Source organism: Euprymna scolopes, chromosome 26 (genome assembly GCF_053919585.1).
Source record: "Euprymna scolopes isolate OS-2025 chromosome 26, ASM5391958v1, whole genome shotgun sequence".
In the NCBI taxonomy this organism is placed as follows: domain Eukaryota; kingdom Metazoa; phylum Mollusca; class Cephalopoda; order Sepiida; family Sepiolidae; genus Euprymna; species Euprymna scolopes.
The window spans coordinates 29,729,465-29,754,464 of NC_136507.1; the positions used below are offsets into that span (position 1 = coordinate 29,729,465).

The 25,000-nt window shown below is 37.3% G+C and overlaps 1 protein-coding gene across 1 annotated transcript in view; it reads left to right on the forward strand.

The window, feature by feature from the left end:
- Window positions 1-25,000, forward strand: part of LOC145247954 (outer dynein arm-docking complex subunit 2-like) — a 627,728-nt gene that overhangs the window by 312,566 nt on the left and 290,162 nt on the right. The window contains exons 12-13 of the mRNA XM_080109601.1: window positions 2,420-2,629; window positions 22,080-22,313. Coding sequence (XP_079965727.1) covers window positions 2,420-2,629; window positions 22,080-22,313 — 444 coding nt within the window. The remainder of the gene's footprint in view (window positions 1-2,419; window positions 2,630-22,079; window positions 22,314-25,000) is intronic.

Here is a 25,000-nt window from a genome sequence, read left to right on the forward strand (position 1 = left end):
ACAACCCTTCCTTTTCATAACCTATCATACTTTCATAACTCAGAGTCCATTTTCTGTAGGCTGTTTTTGAACCTACTCAACAACGGGTACTTTTGCTAGAGTATATATATATATATATATATATATATATATATATATATATATATATATATATATATATACATATATATATATATATATACATATATATATATATATATATATATATATATATATACATATATATATATATATATATATATATATATATATATATATATATATGGTGCAAGTGCATTAATTATATATATATATATGGTGCAAGTTCATTAATTATATATATATATATATATATATATATATATATATAATTATCCACTGACACGTGTTTCGTCATATATACTAGCAGGCGTACCAGGCATTGCCCGAGTGTAGTATATATATTATTATATTATACAACATAAATCATCTTGCTTGGGCGTTGAAATCATCTATCCGGTGTACAGCTTCAGGTTTGAAAAATTCTACGCATGCGTAGAATAAAAAAGCCATGAAAGCTTTTTTTTAATCGACAACTCTTTTGCGTTTAAAATATGCAAATAAAACAATATTTTTTTTTAAATCGACATTTCATGAATTTACATGGATTTTTTTATTTATTTCAAGTTGGAATCGTTTTCAAACAAAAACAAAAACAAATATGTTTACGCTTTAAAGTATTTTATATATTCTGTGATTGACATTTTAAAGACGTTAGAATTACTCAGATAAGCTTGCCCAGTCGTTAAAAGCGTAATAATAAAAAGAAACTACTTAATTCTCAGCACATAATAACATCTTACATTTTTATGAACTAGCCAGGGTACCCGGCGTTGCCCGGCTGTTTGGAGTATATGTTGAGCAAAACAATTTTTAAAAAAGTGGTAGTAGAAAGGCAGGCTCGAACACCGTACTGTGGAGGAGGAGGAAAAGAACACGAAAAAACAAAAAACGTGACACGTTAGCTGCTGCCCCCATCGCCAAACCGGAAGTGACAAATGTTTAAATTAAGGCTAGTCAATCGAAAAGAAGGGATGACTTTCGAAAATATCGGTGAAAAAAACAACCCATCCCTGTAGAAAAGTACCCAGTTAAGGATGAAGAAATTAATATTTTTAGACAATTTTTCGATATTTGTCGTCTTAAGGGTTGAGCTTCAAAACTATACCTATCCCGTAAAAATCCGTCGCCTCTGTCGAAAGTTTTAGGCAGATATACATACATACTTACATACATACACACACACATACATACATACATACATTTATACAGGCAGGTGAGATTTCTATTATAGAAGATAGAATATAAGAAACATCGTACAAAAAGTAACGGTTACCAAAGGCAGTAAAAGTCACATCTTCTAATTTAACTGGTTGATTAAGAAAAAAACCCAAGAAATCAAAACCCTTTAACCGGTAAATTCTATTTCTCACTGTAACTGTAACCAAACGCAATAGCAGTTACTTTTCTTACATATTTGCTTTAACTATTTTAAAGATTTAAACTATTTTGAAATCTTTTTATTGCATCAGATTCCGTGATTGGTAATTTAAAGACGTTAGAATTATTTGCAAATGTTTATTAATACTTTGAAGATTATGCAAACTATAGGCTTTTTAACCTGTTACAAAAACGAGCAAAAAGTTATAGTCGTTGACTTATGATAAGTGCTTTATGCCTACTGGCTTTCGTAAAGAGTCACACTTCTTTGTCTACAAAGCTATTTGGCAAAAGTGACGTCAGACAAATTTTAAGGTACGGATGACCAACACTGTATATTATATAGCCTTTTTTTTTTAAGCAAATATAAAAATAAAAGTTTGGGTAAATTTCTTTTTAAATGACGCATTTTAGATATTTTCAGATATTCTGAACAACGAATATCGCATTAAAACTTCCCGCAAATAAATAGTTTTCCGGGTATTAAGCAATGTCATTCCTTATGTTAAAAGTGGTGGCCATTGTTGTACGCTCAAGCGCATATTTTTAGCATAATTAATTTACTCACTATTCTATAGATAGCTATAACATATATTGATCAAACGGGTCACGGAGAGTTTAGTATATATATAAAGTTGAATAAACCTAATTGGTGTTCATACCAAGCGAAGATCTGTCCTCGACAATCAATGGACAGTTGTGGATTTTTCTGGCCTTCCCCTATCAATTTTAGGTATAGTCATGTTAATAGTAGGTATTAGTGTATCGCGAATCGTCCGAAACGCTTCTACCGGGTTATGCCGAGAAGGGGGCTTCTCAGGAATTATTTGTACGCAAGAACGCTGGTTTTAGGACACATGACTATGTGTATATTCTTTTTTAAATTAGGTAAAAAATAACGTTGAGAACTCTTGGTTTGTATCTAAAGAAAGACATCTTCTTTTATTCCATCTCTTTTCAGATTGGCGCTTTGAAAATCTTGAAGGAGATCTCGAGCCACAACCAAATCCGCCGCTCCATCGCTGACCTTGGAGGTCTCCAGACAATGGTGAAGATCCTGCAAGAGAATAATAAGGACCAGAAATGTCTGGCTGCTGAGACTATTGCAAATGTTGCAAAATTTCAGCGCGCTCGAAGGACCGTCCGACAGCACGGCGGAATCAAGATGCTGGTAGGTGTTGTTGTCGGGAAACAATTTGTTTGGCTCGGAACTTGTTAGTACCAATCTATGTGAATGTAATTATGTCTATCTGTCTACCATATCTCTTTTTCTCTATTTAACGCTCATATATATATATATATATATATATATATATATATATATATATATATATATATATATATATGAACCACACTGATGAGCTGTGAAACAGCGAAACAGTGCTGTATGTGGATGACTATAATGCTCCCTATCTTGGGTTGAGTATACCGGGAAGTGATATACAAACTACCATTAGTGTATTAAGCGATGCTCTTTGGGTAAACAAATCGAGCGGAGGCATTTGGACGATGTCAAAGCATGGTTAATTCATTACCCTTACAGCAGCAGCCGTATAGCGCAATGGTGAGAAGCCTTGACTGTCATTTATGCGGTCGGATTTCGATCCTGGCTTGAGGCAGTTGCCTGTCTAGCCGCACTGATGAGCTGTGAAACAGCGAAACAGTACTGTATGTGGATGACTATATATATATATATATATATATATATATATATATATATATGCGTATGTGTATATATTTAAAAGAAAATATATATGTGTGTTTGTGTGTGTTTGTGTGTGTGTACATATATATATATATATATATATATATATATATACATATATACACACACACACACATATAATCTATAATATAAATCTCACCTGTTTGTATGTATGTATGTATGTATGTATGTATGTATGTATGTATGCTTAAAACTTACGACAGAGGCGACAAATCTTTACCAGATTGATATCATTATGAAGATCGAACCCTCGGACGACAAATATCGGATGATTGGCTAAAAACATTAATTCCTTCACCCTCAACTGAACACTTTTCTACAGGGAGGGGTCGCTTTTTTCGCCGATATTTTCAAAAATCATCCCCTCTTTTCGATTGACTAGACTTAATTTAAACATTCGCCTCTTCCGGTTTAGCGATGGACGCAACGGCAAAGATGTCACGTTTTTTTGCGTTTTTTTTTTTTCACTTTCGCGGTACTAGTTCGAGCCTGCGTATTACCACTTTTTTTTTTTTGCTCAACAGACACATCCAAACAGCCGGGCAACGCTGGGCACCCAGACTAGTCTATTGCATGAATCTCAAACGTCGGTCTGTGTGTGTTTGTGTGTGTGTTCGTATGTCCGCTAAAAACTTTCGTCAGCCACATCGGATCGGGTTAAAACTGGTACCATCTGAAAGAGCGATGTCTCAGACGAATAATGTGTGTGAAGATTAGAAAAAGAGATTAATTCTGTAGTGGTCAATTGAACCATTTCTTGCAAGGAGGATCACTTTTCGCGTCGCTATTTTCGCAAGTCATGTACGCGTATCAAACTGAAACTATGTTTAAAAACGTTATTTTGGAGAATCGTGATGTCATAAATCGTTGTGGTTCGTGTGGCAAAAGCGTTTGGCAGTAACAGTTCCCCCCCTTCTTTTCCTCTTTCGCGTTTCAGGTTCGAGGCTACTTGCCACGGCTATTTTTTTTCTTTTACGGTTCCACGAGCATCTGTTGCTATTTTGATTCAAAGAAAAGTTGTTTTGATTTATTTTATTTAATTATTTAGGGTAAGGTTCCAATGCAAGGGATGACAGAACATCTGATGGGGAAGTTGTCACCTTTTTCTTTTTTATGGAGGTTTCTCAACATCCTTAGTATAGCAGCTGTGTCCTGTCCACCCGGGCAACGCCGGGTAACCATGTTAATTTTTAATAAGCTGCGTAATTTTATTTTTTTCGCTATTTATTTGATTTTTTTTTTTAATTTCATTTGGGGCCACCAAATTCCCTTCACCAAGGGCTTCCAATTACCTAAGGACGGCCTTGCTCCTTGGTCGAACATTTGTTGTTGCAAACAAAATGACATCACATTAATGACGCACAACGCCCCCGAGCGACGCCATACTAACGACCCCCCCCCCCAACGATGCCCGTTAAAGACGCTTCTAACAAACAAGAAAACTAACCAGTCTTTTATTTACTCGATTCCATGGTGATAGCGCAACACGACGCACACGTCTATTTTTTTTCTCTCTCTTTACTGGGTGTACGGCTTTTAACCGAGTTACCCGGTCAGACTGATTGTTTTTCATTATCCCAACCGCTTCGGCGGCACGGGGGTGCAAAGATCCTCTGTGGACTGTCAGGTGCTGGCCAGAGATTTTGAGGTTTTCTCAGCATATGGCAGCCCGCGGGGGAAGGGAGTTTCCGTGCTGGTTAAACGTACCCTGTCGGCGACGGTCGACGTTGTCCATAGAGATGCGGTGGGCAGGCTGGTTGTGGCCGATGTTGCCGTAAAAGATTCTGTGTTTCGGGTGATCGCGGTTCATGCGCCCAGCACCGCTCGTGAGAGGGTCTCATTCTTCAGTCAGCTTGACGCGTTTGTAGATTGTCGGAAGCAGGTAGTGCTAATAGGAGATTGGAACGCCATCTTAGACCCCGAGATAGATAAGGTAGGAGGCGATGCTAGAGGATCAGAGAGGTGCGAGTCCAGCCTGGCTGATCTGATGGCTAGATGCGGTCTGGTCGACAGGTTTCGGTTCGAGCATCCGGGGCGGGAGATGTGGACGTGGACCAATAGCGTTTCCTCCTATCCAAATACCTATTTGGACAGGATGTTAGTTAGGAGAGGCGAAGTAGACTTCTTATCTTGTCCCACGTTCACTTGGCTAGGCCAGACGGACCATAAATTAGTTATGGCCCGGCTGAAGCTAGGAAATAGGCCTAAGTTAGCGGGGTACTGGAAGTTAAACACCTCCCTTCTGGAGATACAAGACTTCCAAGATCAGTTAAGAGAATTGATTAAAAAGGCACTAGTGGGGGCGGTTACCGGGAGTAAGTGGTGGTTAGGTCTCAAAGCCAAGATCAGAAGCTTCTCCGTCAAGTATGCCCAGCGCCTCGCACTAGATAAGGCCAAGACAAAGAAGAAGCTAGAGCAGAAACTAGCCCAGGCTACGGGGGAGAGTGATAGGGTTAGTCAGGAACTAGCTAAGCAGGACCTTCTACGCGAGACTAGCGAGCGTTATGAAGGCCAAGTAGTTAGAGCTAGGCTTAGAAAGATAGGCAACGAAGCAGTCAATTCTGATGCAGACGTGCGCCGTGAGGTTTCTAGGCGTGGCTCGGACAAATACATTGCAAAAATCAAACATCCGAATGGACACACCCTGGAATCGACTCGGGAGATCTGCGAGGGGTTTCGAGAACATTTCGAGGAGCGTTTTACGCAGCAGCCCGATCTTCCGGTCCTTGAGTTTAGCGACTATTTGGCCGACTCTCCCCGCCTCGAGGCGGCTAGAGTGGCTAGTTGCGAGGGCCGGGTGACGGAGCGGGAGGTCTTTACTGCGCTGAAGCAGGTTAGCTGTGACAGATCGCCAGGACTTGATGGTCTGCCATACGAACTGTACTTGAGGCTGTCGCCCATGTTTCTGCCTCTTCTGACGGATATGTCCAACCATTGGTTTGCTCAGGGATCCATCCCAGGGCAGGTGACCAAGGGAGTGATCACATTGCTGAAGAAAGGTGACGGGCATGGAGGGGAAGAGTTAGACGACTACAGGCCCATAACTCTGCTAACACAGAGTTGAAGATTTTGGCCAAGGTCCTGTCGAATCGGCTGCAGGTTGTTATCGACGAGTTGGTTGAACCGGAACAGAACTACGCTGTGAAGGGGAGATCGATTCAGAACAACTTGCACCTGATCCGCATGATCCTAGAGGGGGGAATAGATGACGACACGGAAGCCGTGCTGATAAACTTAGATCAGTCCAAAGCTTTCGATAGGGTCGACCATCGTTTCCTGGCATCTGTCTTAGAGGCCGCCGGTTTTAAACCGGACTTTTGCAAGTGGATCTCCATAATGTATCGACAGCCCATGGCTGTCGTGCAAGTCAACGGAAAGCGCTCGAAACCCTTTGTTATCTCTCGGTCGGTTCGTCAGGGTTGTCCGCTGTCGCCCCTGCTTTATGTCCTGGCTTTGGAGCCTCTTCTCCGCAAGCTGAGACATGGGGAGGCAAATTCGGCCCTGCGCGGAATGGCTCTGCCTGGCGGCTCAGCTGCCAAGGTATCCGCGTTCGCCAATGATGTCACGATCTTCAGAGACATTGAGGTCGTGTCGGAGGCACTCACACAGTACGAAAGAATCACAGGGGCCAAGATAAACCGCAACAAGTCGGTAGGACTGCGGTTGGGCGCATGGAGTGGCAACGCAAACCTCCCTGCGCCCTTCAGCTGGACAGATGGCCCGGTCCGGATCCTCGGCGTGTGGTTCGGACCGGGTCTCCAGCTTGACAAGAATTGGTTGGAGGTACGGTCAAAGGTGGAGGCTGCAGTCAATTCATGGCTTCCTAGGAAACTTTCCTTAAAGGGTAGAGCTGAGGCGTGCGCCACTTACGTCTTTCCTCTCATCCTTTACCGACTGGCCGTACTTCCCCTGCCTGCACAACACCTAAAAGCTCTTGTCGAACTCTTGTCCTCGCTCCTTTGGGACAGAGGAAGACACTGGGTGAGCAGACAGGTCTGTATTCAACGTCCGTGTGAGGGAGGCTTGGGAATGCCGGACTTGAAGTGTCATCGAGATGCTGAGAGGCTGGCCTTCCTGAGCCACTATATGCAGGAGGACCAACCGTGGCACCCCGTGGTTACTGCCGCCTTCCCCGACCTTGTTCTCGACCCTCCCATCGAGAGCCGTCGCAGGCCGCGGGGAGAATCTGCCTACATGAAAGAGTGCCGAGCCGCGCTAAAACGACTACCAAGGTCCAGTGACCTTGTGACTGCTACCCGTAGGGAACTCCACAGGGATCTAGTGAAGGGGGCCGCTGACGACCCGCTATGCGCGCGTTTGGGGTGGCAGCAGAGTGAGATCCGCTCCGCGTGGAGCTGGGCGCCAGGTTCAAGTCATCTGAACAATTCGGAGTTCTCTCTGACCTGGCGATTGGCCCGAAATGCACTTCCACTCAACAACATACAATGCAGTTCTGGGTTTTTGGAGTCGCCTGATTGTCCCCGTTGTGGGACAACGGCCGTGGAAACTACGGATCACGCTTTCTTCGATTGCCGCGAACTCCGCCAGTACTGGTCGTATGTCAGTGGGGTGACGGCTCGCATCGATCCTGAGCATCCTCGCCCAATTACTGTATCCAATGTTGTGGACAACGTGAGGTCGCCGTGGGACCGGGAAAGACAAATGGTCTACGTTACGATCCTGGCCGTGGCGAGAATGGTGATTTGGACGTCGCGTCTGCAAGGTTGCCGGGGGGTGTTGTCTTTTTCTGATCAAGATCTGATCGCGTTCTTTAAACACCAACTACGGGTGAAGATCAGATGTGATAGAAGAAGGCTGCATCGCGCGGCATTTGACAGAAGATGGATACATGTGGCAAGTCTGTGTGTACGAAGAGGAGCCAAATTTGAATACGTGTTCCCCGCCTAGGTGTGGAACGCGCAGTTCTGTAAAGTTAAATTAAACAAGTAGTCTCTCAGCTAGCTGAGTGTGTGTTCCATCCCTCCCCGATTAGGAAGCCTCCAAGATCCCCATCCCCTCTTACCTGCAATTTTTGTTTTCACCCCTTCCTCTAAATTTTACCCATCTTGGAGAAAAAGAAATACAAACTAACCTCCATCCCTTACCCAAAAAAAAAAAAAAAAATTTTCTTTTCTCCATTCACCCCCATCTAGAGGGCATCCCCACCTAGAGACTGACCCGCAGAAGCGAGGTTCCTTTTGCAAACCTAGTGGAACGGGCAGTCTATCAACTAGATGGGGTTGGGAGGGTCCTACTAATCACCTTTTGTTTTTTCTTCCCCCTCCCTCGACACAAATGAATTATTGTTACCATTTTATTGTTATCTTTTTTGTTTTTACACGTCAATAAAAAATGTTTTAAAAATTGGGAGTTACTAGGACGTCCCCCAATATGAAAGGGTGAATGCGGTATTATGGTGAAAGAAGATACTAGCTGGGAGAAACTTTTGACTTTGTTTAGTTCTGGAGTGACAAGGATGACCAACGACCCCCAAAATTCCCCCCTTTTGAGTTGGCCATGTGCCTAAGTTTTTTGTTCTTCGTTAATTTTATTTTTTAACATGAATAAAAGATTTAATATCTCAAAGTGTAGTATCTGTTCCGGCAGATGCTGCACTTAAGATAATTTGTACCAGTCAATGGAGGGGAAACCCTCTATACTGGGACAATTATTATTTTTGGTAACCAGAGTGCCCCCTTTTTGCCTACTTTTAGGGGAGCTGGTTTTTACCTCACATTAAAAACGGCCTTGTGCCTAATTTGCTCAGTGGGGGAGCAAATAAATACCATCTCATTTATTTATCGCTGTAAACTGAGTTATTGATTGACCTCTTGTGTTATAAGGAGGAAGAGGAAGAGAGAGAGAGAGAGAGGGGGGAGGGGAGATTTATCTACATCTCACATTTCACGGAACCCAATATTAACATTTTATAACCATGGGATGCTAACCAAATGTTACTTGGCCTTCGGGACAAGATCAAAGTGTAGTATCTGTTCTTAAGATTTACACTTCAATTTCTTGTTCTCTGTCAGTGGAAGAGAAATATTTAACGACTGAGACAATTTTTATTTTTGTTCCTTTTCTCCACGTTAAGAAACTACCCTGGTGTCTAACTCTACCCCGTGGGGAGGCATTGTAAATAGGATGCTAACACTTAGTACACGGTAGTAAATCTAATATATAAAAACGCTATATGCCTGTCCATCTGTCTGTCTCCATATTTTCAAACTCTATCTCCTCCGAGGGGGCTCAAATGATTGGATTTTCCCGGACCGTTCTTTTATGGGTCTTTAACAGGTTAAAATTGTTTTTAAGGGAATAAAATATATCAAAATTGAAAAGCTCGTTATACATTTTGTACATTCATCTTAGTTTATTTTTAATTGTTAATCAATTCATATGCGTGTCACGTTGGCACAGAGGTAACATCACCAGCTTTGAATGCTACAGTTTTGTTTTCAGTTTCGATTCTAGCTGATAGAACCTAAATATATATTTTTTTTTTTACTTTTGAAATCATGACTCTATAATAATATATTCGAAATCTGGATAAATTAAAGTATCATATTTAAGCGTATTTTACGACCGGGCAAAGCCTGACGCCCCCATCCTCTCGTTAGTCTGATTTATAAAACTTACGGTGTCTGTCCGTCTGTCTCAGTTTTTTTTTCTTTTTTTCAAAGTGCATCTCTACCGAGACGTAAGGTTGCAGAGTGGCACGAAGTGGATCAATTGGCTGCATTTTTCGGTATTTAGCTAAGGGGTCAAAATTAAAAGAAAATATAATTCGGCAGGCATAAGTCAACTTAAAGTGTTTTTGTACGCATGCGCGAATATTGAATTATATTTATGCTGTTTGTCTTTAGTGATAATGGTATGACTATTATTAGTAACTGTGCATTAGAGATTTGAGTCCTATTGCATACGTATGAGTTTCCTATCTTATTTCTCATTTATGGCCCATTGAGGGATGTATATGTACCCCCTAACACACACACTCCTATATATTCACACACACACACACACACATACACATATCTATATATATATCGATTTATGTTTCCTTTATATATATATATATATATATATATATATATATATATATATGTTTCCTTTTAACAGACACTTTCGTTCATAGTTATTCGAGATGGAATAATAAAAACAGTATTTAACGCACCCCTCGACCGGAATAAAAAGATTTATTTATTTGCTAAGTAAAATCTCTCATTGTGAAAGTATGGCGGTTTAAACTTGGTTCATTTTAAACTACTTCTTATCCGTCTGACGATAGCTCAACGGTACCGACTAACACTGGAGCAATAACTGTTTTGGTTTCGATTCTAGTTGACGACACCCAAGTCACTTTTTTTTTTTTTTAATTTTGAAATCTCTACTATATATTGAGTACAATATAATAATCAATTGAGAATTGGCTCTAAAATTATAAATACGAATTCTGAATGCATTAAAATATCATATTTAAGTGTATTTTACGACTGGGCAACGCCAAGCGCCCTTCTAGTGCAAGGATAAGATACTCAGATATAACAAAAAAAATATCCCTATCCTCATAAACTTAGGTGTGTCGATATGTTTATATATTTAGAAACACAGGATTTACTTCTAAACTAATTAATAATTAACTAATTACTTATCTAATCCCGGTTAGATGAACCGTAATCTTATCTATAATAATAAAAAAAAAAATGTTTTCATGGCAATCGCTCCAGACAAGGTATGAAGCCACTTGATGTAAGGAGTTAACAAAAACGAAATATGATGATCAGAATGGCAGGAGATGGCTATTGAAAAAAGCCTCAGGAGTGAGAAAGCGGTTACAGCGACAGAGAAAACCTACTTTGTGAGAAGCAGAAAGCGCAGCGGATCTAATATATGAACTCTAAGAAAAAAAGAAAAGAAAAGAAAGTCGCTTTTTCCTTAATATCGAGCTACATCATCTACGCTCTGATGCAAATCTGGCATCAATTGAAATGAATGGCTCTCGTCTTGGAGAGGCTTCACTTTTTTTGACAAGCTTTTGGGCTTGACCTTTACTACTGACCTGAAATGGAACACGTATATCAAATCCATTGCCAAGGTTGCTGGGAAAATGGTGGGATCTTTCTACCGCTTCAGTAGATATCTTACTCCTGATGCAATTCTCTACCTATATAAAAGCTAAGTACAGCTAACGATGGAGTACTGTTGCCACATCTGGGCAGGAGCTCCTGGAAGTAACTTATTCTGCCTTGAAAGAGTTCAAAATAGCTTTCGTAGTTTAGTGGGGATGCCCTTTTCTCTTCACTACAACCTCTTTCCCACGGAAGAAATGTTGCGAGCCCGTCTCTGCTTTGTCGTTATTTTCATGGCAAGTGCTCATCTGAGCTTCAATCTATGGTCCCTCCTTGCCAAACTTTCACGAAAGACACTCGTCTGGCCGAAACCACTATCAATAATTTTCCACACTCCTTGTCTGTGCCTAGACCTAAATGTAGATTCCACAAACAAAGCTTCTTTCTAGGAACTGCATGCCTGTGGAACTCTCTTCCGATTGCCTGCTTTCCATCTGACTACAATCTGATTGTCTTCAAGTCCAACGTAAACAAGTTCTTAAAGAACCGTCCCCCCCCCTAAGTAATCCAATTTACAAAATTCCCACTACTTATGTTTACTACGCTATAATCACATTGACTAATGTATATCCATTAACCCTTATCCTCGAGTGGCTTCCTTGAGCTCCGTGTTGAAACATGAAATGACCAACACCGTAACCGATTGAGACATCTGTTCTTCCTCCTTTTGTGAAACAACAAAGTGCTAGGTAATAACATTGTTAAACGTTAATTAGTTATCATCTAACGGTCAGTACTAGTTGTAAAGGCGGTCATAGTGACCATGTAGCAGTATTTTCCCCATTTACTTTATAGCTTTAAAAATGTAACAACTAAAAAAAAAACAACTAACGGCTCCATTATTTGCTCTGGGATTTAGTTTACTTTCTATAACAAGTGCATCTAGATGAATTTTATTTTTCCCGGAAAATCTAAAAAAAAAAAAAAAAAGAAAAAAAATCACGTATGTTCTAATGACACCGAAAATACAAGAAAGATAATAGATCTTACGTTTCTTTTACGTACTTCCTCACATGACGTAACTATTGGCACACGTCAGCCTAACCTCTAACTATAATGGAAAACTCATCTTCTTGTTATTTATTTCGAACCGTTCGTTTTTAATACCATTTTGATACGCCCGCGTCCAACATCCTGGTACTTTAGAGATTGTCATCCAAAATCGGCCCTGCCATCCAAATGTAGATTCCCGCCAATCTTCGTCCTAGTTTTGAGGTAAAGGACTCATGATGAGCAAACGATTACAGGCGAATAGAAGTAATAGAAGGTTTGTATGAGAGAGAGGAATTTTTTTCACACAAAATAAAACTCGCCGACGGCAAATGGAAGCCGACATACTTTCACAATGAAAGATTTTACTGGGCAGATAAATAAATCTTTCTATTCCGGTCGAGAGGTGCGCCAAATACTGTTTTTATTGTTCCATTTCGAATAAGTACGAACGAAAGTGTCTGTTAAAAGGAAACATAAATCGGTATATATATGTAAATATAGATGTATACATAAATGAAATAAAAATAACTATGTATATATGAATATATAGGAATGTGTGTGTGTGTGTGTGTGTGTGTGTGTGTGTGTGTGTGTGTGTGTGTGTGTGTGTGTGTGTGTGTGTGTGTGTGTGCGTACACGTCCCTAAATGGAGTAATGACGCTGATATAAGATAGGAAACTCATACGTATGCAATAGGACTCAAATTTCCAATACTCAGTGATTAATAACATTAATGCCATTATCATTAAAAACAATATATATATATATATATATATATATATATATATATATATATATATATATATATATATATATATATATATATATACTAGCATTTCAGCCCGGCGTTGCCCGGGTGTTTGGAGGTGTATATAGAGCAAAAACAAAAACAAAAACGGTCAATTTTCTGAGTTATTGTGTAGGAAAATGTACACACACACACACACACACACACACACACACACACACACACACACACGCACACGTTCACTTTTATATATACATAATAGACTAGCATGGGTGCCCGGCGTTTCCCGGGTGTTTGGAAAAAAACAAAAAAAACGGTCAATGTTTTTTAACTTTGACCCCTGTTATGACCCCTTACCATTTATTGTTTTGGGCTCAAATAAAGTTATTAAGTTAGATTCATGCCCAAAGAAACTATATCTAAAATTTCAAGTGCTTAGACTCAAAATTGTTGGAGGAGTTTGGTAGTATTCTCAAAGGTCAAACCGTTGAACTTTCACCCCTTAACATCAAAATTTCTGCCCCAAAACCGATCACATAGATTTTCCCAAATCTCAATACACTGTATATCAAATTCCGAGTCTGTAGACTAAAAATTGACAGAGTTATTGCGTAGGGAAATGTACACACACACACACACGGACACAGTCACGTTCACTTATATATATATATATGACTACTTCATTGAAACACATAAATTAATATACGAAAGTATTATTTTATGCGTAAACTTTAAGTATTTACTTCAACAGTGCTCAATACATAGGAAGGGCTAGGTAGTAAGTTATAAAAATATATGTGGCAATTAACCTACACAGAATATTCCGCGTTTCATCCACGCTAGGATTCGTCAGGCGTAAGGAATCGGAATCGAATACATCGGAACTTTTAGCAGTATGAGAATAGGAAAAAATAGGTGTCTACTTTCCGATGCTAAAAACGATTCTTTTTATTACTTTTATTTTTTTGTTTTCGTTTTAAACTCAAAGTAAAACCAAAATCTATAGATTATCCGCAAGAAATGTATTTTTTTCGTTTGCGAAAATATATGTAAATATCATATAGCTTTGCGGTAATCTGTTATTTGGATAGGTCCAAATAATAAAAACAACTAAATATTTAGAAATTGAAAAGAATCGAAATCGATAATTCTATCGGAATCGGGAAAAATATATGAATCGTCCCATCAATAATAATTATAATAATAATAATAATAACTAGCGGGACCTGTGTAAATTCCAGCAGGGGACTCATTCATATGAAATATATTGATGTTGGCATTCTGAAAATGTTCAGTGTAAATGGAAACGCTCTGATATTATTGTAGCTTTTTTGTTAAAACTGCAAAAGTATTTATCTAAGCTACCGTCATAAAATACGCTTAAATATGATATTTTAATTCTTGCAGATTTCGTATATATTATTAGCAAGTACGAACGCCCTGTGGATGACTATATATATATATATATATATATATATATATATATATATATATATATATATATATATATATATATAGCCGCACTGATGAGCTGTGAAACAGCGAAACAGTACTGTATGTGGATGACTATATATATATATATATAATGAAGCCAGAGATGGCTTCTGTGGCCGGGTTCGAATCTATCGACCGATGTTACTCGTAGAATCCTGCACTGATGATTCCCAAAAAGATGAAGCACTAGTGTCTGTAGATATTTAATAATTATTATAGTAAATAATTATATATGTGTGTGTGTGTGTGTGTGTGTGTGTGTGTGTGTATTCCTCGTTAAAAATATTCAAAAGTTTTTAAAAAAACAATTAATTTCACGAGGTTGTTGACAGTGTGACAGTGCTCAATACAAAGAGAAATATAGTATTTTATTCAATTTAGGCAAACAACGTTACATTTGGTTGTAACAATAGAACTATTGTTTCGATCAAAATTCACCAGTGCAGGCAACCCACGCTTCAAGTTGTTATCGAGGCATAACATTAAATGAAGGGAAAAAAACAGAGGACATTTTATTTATTGAAAATTAATAATTTTTATTGTAGGTATAAAAACACGTGTAGAGCTCCCTAGCAGGAAAAGGAGAAGGTTTAATTAGTAGTCGAGAGATACCATAAAAGGTAGCATCGAACATCTACACGAGATAAAAGGTTAAATAAGAAAAAGAGAAGGAGGAAAAAAACGAAAGGGGAGGGGTGGTAGATACGTCAGACGTTTGTTGCTTTGGTGACAAGCACATATACCCTAGAGTAGTGGACACTTTTAGCTTAATTTTATTCATGATCATAATATTAAAAATGTAATTTACAAAAAGCATAAGAACTGATTCATAAAACCACTACAAATTTTATTATATATATATATATATATATATATATATATATATATATATATATATATATATATATATATATATATATATATATATATATCGGTTAAAAATATCGAAAAACTAAACAAAAACATATATATTGGTTAAAAATATCGAAAAACTAAACAAAAACAATGACTTTAACGAGTTTCCTTACAGTGCTCAATAAAACGAGTAGGATAGTATTTTAGCCAATTTAGGTAAACAATATTACAATTATATATTGCAATCAGGATCATATTCCTTTATTTCCTCTTAAAGTTGAACGAAAGGGAGGGGGTAGATACGTCAGACGTCTGTTGCTTGGGGGACAAGCACATATATCCTAGATCAGTGGACACTTTTAGCTTAATTTAATTTATGATTATAATATTTTTAAAATGAGCGAGTTAAAAACGTAATTAAAATAAAGGACTTTATAATAGCACTATAAATGTTATTATTATAAGTTTAATGTGCTCTATAAATATATAACAATCGTCCTCCCTAACTCAAAATAGTTGAAATCTCACAAACGCGAAACATACCAACAGGTTTCTATTAATAATTTATTAAAAACAAAGTAGCAGTTCTATTGTTACAACCAAATTTAATGTTGCTTATCTAAATTGAATAAAATTACATCTATATAAAAGTGAAAGTGTCTGTCTGTGTGTCTGTGTACATTTCCCTACGCAATAACTCTGTCAATTTTCAATCTACAGACTCGAAATTTGATATACAGAGCACTGAGATCTAGGGAAATCTTTGTAATTCGTTTTCGGCTGTTAAAGGGTCAAAACTCAACGATTTGACCTTTGAGAACTCTACTAAACTCCTCCACCAGTTTTGGGTATAAACACTTGAAATTTTAGATATAGGTTCCTTGAACACGGATCTAACTTAATAACTTGATCTGAGCCCCAAACAATAAATGTTAAAGGGTCATAATAGGGGTCAAAGTTAAAAAAAATTGACCGTTTTTCTTTTTTGCTCAGCATACACCTCCAAACTCCCGGGCATCTCCTCGGAGGAAAAATATTAGCAATGTATAAAGATCGAACACTACTGGGTTAAGGAAATATATTTTACTACACTGTATTCTTTGTCTTGCATACGATAAAATTTATATATTTGAAATTTAACTTTTTTCAAATCACAAATTCTAAATTCCTAAATTATGACACACACACACACACACACACACACACACACACACACACACACACACATATATATATATATATATATATATTTAAATAAGGGAGTAGTCACCAACAATGTGTATTTTTTAACATTATTTTATTATTCCGTGTCTTGGTTTTTCATTGGGAATTATGTTTGGATCATTGTAATAATGTTTTTAAGTCATTGAAATCGTTTTGTTGGGTTCCCCTATCGTCGGGAATGATGGCTGGCAGCATACAACCTCTCCATTCCGGCATAACCCTGTACAAGAAACAAGTAGAAATTTAAACATACTCAGCAGACTTGACAAGACGCCATATTTGGCGGCTTCAAAAATTTCTACTTGTTTCTTGTACAGGGTTATGCCGGAATGGAGAGGTTGTATGCTGCCAGCCATCATTCCCGACGATAGACGACGGGAACCCAACAAAACGATTTCAATGACTTAAAAACATTATTACAATGATCCAAACATAATTCCCAATGAAAAACCAAGACACGGAATAATAAAATAATGTTAAAAAATACACATTGTTGGTGACTACTCCCTTATTCAAATATACATCTTTCTTTCGTTGGAATTTCTTAACCCATTTTATATATATATATATATATATATATATATATATATATATATATATTTAGTAGAAATAGTAATTAATAAAAACTGAAGAAAGTGCTCAATACTGTTGTAGAGCAAATATGCGTTTTATTTTTTATTACCGTATCTTTGTGTTAAGTTACATTGTTGTTTCAGCTACCCGGCCGTTTTTTTGTTTTTTTTTTTGCCGTCCGCAGCTTCCTCAGACTTTTACAGGTTTTTCTGTAAACGTCTGAGGAAGCTACGGACGGCCAAAAAAAAAACGGCCGGGTAGCTGAAACAATAATGTAACTTAACAGAAAGATACGGTAATAAAAATAAAACGTATATATATATATATATATATATATATATATATATATATATATATATATATATATATATATATATATATATATATATATATATATAAATGATACAACATTATTGGCCACAGATGTGCAAATATGTTTCAGCTATGATTATTTTCGACATCCAACGTGTCAGGTTAATAGTCTCGATTGTTTTTATATTTTTATGAGCGGAATATTCTGCTATAGAGTGGTTTCCACTTTGCGTAAAAAGCAACAGTCTTCCGCAAATATTGAGTACTTTTGGTTTATTTGCGTCGTAAACATTTACATAAATAAATCACTTAATTGTAATAAGATTCTATTTTTCTCACCAATACTAGCAGTTACGTTTACCCAATTAATAAAGCACAAGATACCAACATCTGACGTCTCGGTTGCGTCTAACCTGCATGAGTCGTAGAGACAATAAAGTACTTGTCTATAAATAATTAGATTAAGGTTTGTTTGTTGTTTTTTTTTAATACTCTATTCTTGTTTAAGTTTTAGCCAGACATACATACAATTACGTTTCTTTATATATAGACGAACATGACAACCTAGAGTTTCCCGGTGCAAAAGTGTAGCCCATCTCTATACCTCTCTATTAGTGTATCTATCTTTCTTTCCTCGATCTCATCTTTCTTCTCTGCCCAGTCCATTCCGCTCTAGCAGGACACACACACACCCATACACAGACAATGCCTACTGGACACTATCCTCGAGTGTCTAAGGTCTCTCTGTACAGGAGTTTGTCAGAACAATCTGGCATGAGGATACTTTTTCCATAGAAGTAAACCCTGACCAAATATTCAAAATCACATAGTATTCGCAGCCCAAATAAGATCACCTCACTACGGTTACCCCGCAGCTTTTCCGAGGAATGGTGCACCTTCTCCAAATGATATTACCTCAAATAATAGCACGAAGCTGGATACTCCACTAGACTAGATAAATTCTTGTCCTGGAATTCAGTCAGACCAAGAGACCAAAATGAAAGATATATTACAACGTATAAAAATGGTTAATTGGGGAGAGGAAAATTATGTTCTCAATTTCTTTACTAACTCAGTGTTTGAGAGATAAAGAAGTTTAATGGAACATTCGAATATCTATGTATCTCATATAGAGTTCAAGTGTTAGCCTCGGGTTGTGGGCCCCTTGACTTCTGAGAATGCCGGTTTTGCCACTCAGCGATTGAGAGCCCATGTCACCTAATGTCTGCATGCCCAATCTTATTGGCAAATGGTCTTTACACTGCCCGTCACAACAAGTAAGTACCTCCATTGGAAGATCTGTGGAGAGATGCAACTTGACAGAGCGACGAACATCTATGAACATGAACTACCGCCGATAACATCAAACGGAAAAGTGACATAGTTCAATAACAAAGGCGGACAGATGCATAAAAGACAAAGCCATCAAACCAGATATTGTTATATGAAACAAGCCTGAAAGAACTGCGCTCATTGTCGATATCACAGCCCCAAATGATTTGGGCCTTAACAGAGCTGAACGGGAAAAGATAACAAAATATCAGGACCTAAAAAGTGATCTAAAAACGACATGGTCTCTGAAATAAATAAACATTATACCGGTTGTGATAGGAGCAACTGGCTTAATAAAAAAGAATCTTCAGAAATACTAAGAAGCAATCCTTGGAAGAGCAATCTGTAACGAAATACAAATAACAGTCATAAAGGGAACATCATCTATTCTTAGAAGAGCTCTCGGATATAAATTTAAATCGTAAGAGAATCAAGTATTAGCTCCAGGAGGGAGCCCCTTGATCTCTTAAAACTTACGTAAGTTAAATAAAAACAAACAAAAAAAAACAACTATCCTTCGTATAATATAATAACCCTAACCATAACCCTAACCCGCTCCATCGAGTAATGAGTAAGCACTTTCTTTATAAGTTAGTACATAACAATGAAAAAAAAAACGCCCCTGACGAAAACTGGCCCAGTTGACCCCCCCCCCCCCAAGAATTAATAATCCTTTTTTAAAGTTTTTGATATTCATCTGGGGCAACACCAATCAAAAGAAATACCCACGTTATATTTTGTAGTTTTAGAGTTTTAGCTAGTCATACAAACACATATACACACATACGACTGCCCTTTTTATATAAAGACTAGCAGAACTACCGGCGCTGCCCGGGGCCATAATGAAAACAAAATAAAAGAGGTTTAAAAGTATGTACAACTTCTTTGTATATTTAATCTCCTCTCTCTACCTCTCCTAATCCGTTAATATATCTTTCTGTCTTCCCTGTTTATCTTCATTTCTTTTTTCATATCCGCTCAGCCTATTCCTCTCTCTTGTTTTAATTTATTGAAAACTAGCAGTTCCGCCCGGCTTTGCTCGGGCCCTATGTACTGTTCATAAGGTTATGTGCATATGTATATATTAAAAAGTGTGAATATGTAAATTAATTCCTCTCTGTATAATAGTCTTCCTTAACTACCATGGAGAATAGACAGACAGACATTTTCACTTATATATATATATATATATATATATATATATATATATATATATAGAGAGAGAGAGAGAGAGAGAGAGAGAGAGAGATTGGATGCAATATATAGTAATGATTTAAAAAGTATTTAAAAAAGACTCATGCGCCACCACCGAGAATCGAAACCAAAACGTTCAGCACACTATTTATTTTGCCTCCGTCGTCAATGACTGGGCTATGAAAACACGTTACTGCAAGGCTAAAAATTAAAACATGAACCAATAGCTACTACGTTATGCATTCGTAATGCCGGTGTTCAACCTTCATCTGGCAAATTTCATTTTTTTATAAAATTTAACACTTTTACGCCGATTTTTTCTGGGCTAAAACCCAAATATAAAGTTTTACATGGATTCAAATACCTTATATATGAAGTTTCATGTCTGTAGACCAAAAACTCTAGGAGGAGTTTGGTAGGCAAAATTTGTTAAACAAAAATATATGCGTATACATACATATATCTATAAAAGTGAAAGTGTCTGTATGTGTGTGTGTACATTTCCCTACGCAATAACTCTGTCAATTATTAGTCTACAGACTCGAAATTTGATATACAGTGTATTAAGATTTGGAAAAATCTATGTGATCGGTTTTCGGTCAGAAATTTGGCGATTAAGGGGCAAAAGTTCAACGATTTGACCTTTGAGAACTCTACCAAACTCCTCCTACAATTTTGGGTTTACACACTTGAAATTTTTTATATGGATCTGAAATTTTGGACATGGATCTAACTTAATAAACTTGATTTGAGCCCAAAACAATAAATACTAAGGGGTTATAATAGGGGTTAAAGTTTAAAAAAATTGACCACTTTTCTTTTTTTTCTTTTTTTTTTTTTGTTCAGCATAAACTTTTTATATCATCTATAAATTGTAATATCTCACACTTAACCACGGAGCTCGTCTGTCTATTTAATTTTATTGACTTTCAAACATTAATTATTCCACATTTCCCCGCATCGGCACGCGTTACATTCGGTTTTCGGTATAAACAAAAAGCGAAACTCGACTATAATCAATGGGTGAAAGCCAGTGGTCTCTAGAGAGCTAAGTAACGTTTGTTCAATGTCGACTTCGTCATATCAGACGGTAGCTTTCATTTCGAGACGAGACACTCCCCCTAATAAACAGGGAGCGGGTTTTTAAAAACAAACAGACCGATTTATTCACCTCATTCAAAACTGTCCCGCACAAAATGCTAACTGCTGAATACCTATCGCCGTCACGTCAATCAAAAACGCGCACCTGTTTTTTTAACACTTTACTATTTTCCAACTGCGCGTCGTCGAAGCTTCGTTTTTTTTTTGTTTTTTTTTTTCACGGGCACCTGTTTTTTTCACATTTTCGGGGTTTTTTCACACACACACACCCAAAAACACCCGGGCAACGCCGGGTACCTCTCGCTAGTATACTATATAACATTGAATATACCAACTTTTGGGGTGTTTTTTTCTAGTTTTTTACTTTTAACTGGACATACAAGCATAAAACATACAAACACACAGACAACTGAAATTTATATAATAAACTAGCCTGGGTTGCCGACGTTGCCCGGTTGTTTGGAGGTGTGTGTTGAGCAAAAAAAAAGTGGTAGTAGGCAGGCAGGCAGGCTCAAACCCGCACCGCGAAAAAGGAAAAGAACATAAAAAAAACTAAAACATGACGTCTTTATCGTTGAGTCCATCGCCAAATTGGAAGTGGCGAAGGTTTAAATTATTTTTGGTCAATCGAAAAGAGGGGATGACTTTCGAAAATATCGGCGAAAAATAAAAACAAAAAACGGCCCCTCCTTGCAAAAAAAAGTGCCTAGTTAAGGGTGAAGTAATTAATGTTTTAGGCTAATCAATATCGAAAACAATATTGATCGTCCGAAGGGTCCAGTTTCAAAACGATACCTATCTCGTAAAAATCCGTCGCCTCTGTCGAAAGTTTTATGCAGACATACATACATACATACATACATACATATAAACAGGCAGGTGAGATTTATATTATAGATTAAATTGTATAAATTTTTTTCTTCAAATTTATTTACAGGTAAAGTTGCTTAACTGTCCAGTCTTGAGTACCGATCAATCTTATAACATTGAAAAAGAAGTCGACATTGCTCGCTGTGGGGCTCTGGCTCTTTGGAGTCTGAGTAAAAGTCGCAAGAATAAAGACTGCATGCGACGTGCCGGTGCCATACCACTCTTGGCCAAGCTTCTCAAGTCAACTCACGAGAACATGCTAGTTCCGATAGTTGGCACGCTACAAGAATGCGCCTCTGAGGTAAGGATTTGAAGAGATTTTCGCTCGTTTATTCTATATATTTCTGTGTTCCATACACAAGCTTGCCACGTGGGAAACAAAGTAACAACTTGAGAAGCAAAAACGTACAAAACATCACACCAACATCTCGTTAACAACATCTCGTTAAAAATATCTCGTTAACAACATCTCGTTAAAAATATCTCGCCAACATCTCGTTAAAAATATCTAGCAAATATCTCGTTAAAAACATCTTGTTAAAAATATCTCGTTAAAAATATCTCGCCAACATCTCTTCAAAAATATCTAGCCAACATCTCTTTAAAAATATCTAGCTAATATCTCGTTAAAACATCTCGTTAAAAATATCTCGCCAACATCTCGTTAAAAATATCTCGCCAACAACACCTCGTTAAAAATATCTCGCTAACAACATCTCGTTAAAAATATCTCGTTAAAAATATTTCGCCAACATCTCTTCAAAAATATCTAGCCAACATCTCTTCAAAAATATCTAGCTAATATCTCGTTAAAAACATCTCGTTAAAAATATCTCGCCAACAACATCTCGTTAAAAATATCTCGCCAACAACATCTCGTTAAAAATATCTCGCTAACAACATCTCGTTAAAAATATCTCGCCAACAACATCTCGTTAAAAATATCTCGCCAACAACATCTCGTTAAAAATATCTCATCAACATGTGTGCGAATGCACATGTGTTGGCGAGATGTCTCTCAAAACAACTTCCAAATCGAGGTCTGAGGTGTGTCGCTATCAAAGCTGAAAAAAAGAAAGAAAAAGAGAATGAATTTAGGGTGCAGGTTTTTTTATAATCACCAAATAAACACGCTGCCTGATATCAAAGGGAAGATAACTCGTGACGATCTGACAGGTGTTGTCTTTGGTCTATCTTGAATGAAAAAGAAAAGGATCTACTCTGTGCGTCCCGTTTTATAAGGCAGTCTGTCAAATCACGTAGAAAAGGGGAAGTGATACGGGTCTGACGCCCTCTAATAGAGAGTCTGTAATTGTGTTGATAAAGGGAGGTAATCCTACAGATCCAATAAACAAAGATCCAATAGGCTATTCTTGCTTGTTCCGGCAAAATATCAGAGCCCGAGTTTGGTGGTTAGCACATTTTGAGAATCAGTTTGTTTGTTTGTTTGTTTGTTTGTTTGTTTGTTTGTTTTGTTTTTATTTTTTGTTTTTAACAATTATGAATATTTTTGTTTTCGTGGTATTGGTTGAACCGACATTACTCTAGAGATCAGATACTAAATATTTCTCGATCGAAGATGCAATAGATCACACATTAAAATGCTACACAACGTCTACAATAAATGTTTTGTGCTACGAAACAGTTACTGTCAAGAATTGTAAATGCCAAGATAATCAAAGGGATAAATTGTAAGATGGTCAACATGAAATTTGGAATATGAACTTTTGTCATTTGTTTGTTATATTCTCTGTAATTACATTGAGCTTCATAAATTAAGGATTAGTATATAAAAAAGTGAAATATAATTGAAAAAAAATTACTATATTAAGCTCTCCTTTTTGAGTTTAGCACTGTCATAAATGTATTTCAACTGCTGCTTATTTAACGATTAAGCGAAGCTCGCTGTTTGATTGTTTGTAAACAAAATAGTAGCTCGAGCACTGTCAACGCGATGGTTGTACGTTCGATCCACGGCTAGAGAAAGGTGCTAGTCTAGCCACATGGATGAGTTGTAATACAACGAAACAGCACTGTATGTTGATGACTATATATATATATATACACACATATATATATATAACTACTTAATTTACTCACATAAAATTAATATACGAAAGTATAGATTTATGTGTAAGCTTTAAGTATTTACTTCAAAAGTGCTCAATACGTAAGTAGAGCTAGTTAGTAAGTTATAAAATGTATATGGCGATTAAGCTACACTGAATATTCCGCGTTTCATCCACTTTAGGATTCTTCAGGCTTATGCGCATAAGCCTGAAGAATCCTAGAGTGGATGAAACGCGGAATATTTAGTGTAGCTTAATCGCCATATACATTTTATAACTTACTATATATATATATATATATATATATATATATATATATAAGTGAAATTGTCTGTTTGTCTGTGTCTGTGTATGTACATTTCCCTATCAAACTACTCTGTCAATTTTCAGTCTACTGACTTGAGATTTGACATAAGGGGTATTGAGATTTGGGAAAATCTTTTTAACCGATTTTTGGCCAGAAATTTAGCTGTCAAGTGTTCAAAGTTCCACTTTGTTTGACCTTGGAAAACTCTAACAAACTCTGCCGCCAATTTTGGGTCGAAACACTTGAAATTTTAGATGTAGGTTACTTGAACATGGATGAAACTTTTTAATTTTATTTGAGCCCAAAACAATAAATGTTTAGGGGTCAAAATTGGGATCTAAATTTTTTTAAATTTCACCTCTGCAGTCGCTACCAAATTATTCAGCCAATTTTTGGTCTGAACATTTGAAATTTTACATAAAGTGTATTCACAAATAGGGCAAGCTTTTTAATCGGTTTTTGGCCGAAAATTTGGCCGCCAAAGGGGTCAAAGTTCAAAAGATTTTACCTTTGCGGTCTCTAGCAAACTATTCAGCCAATTTTGGGTCTAAACATTTGAAATTTCACATAAAGGGTATTCAGACATGCAGCAAGCTTTGTAATCAGTTTTTG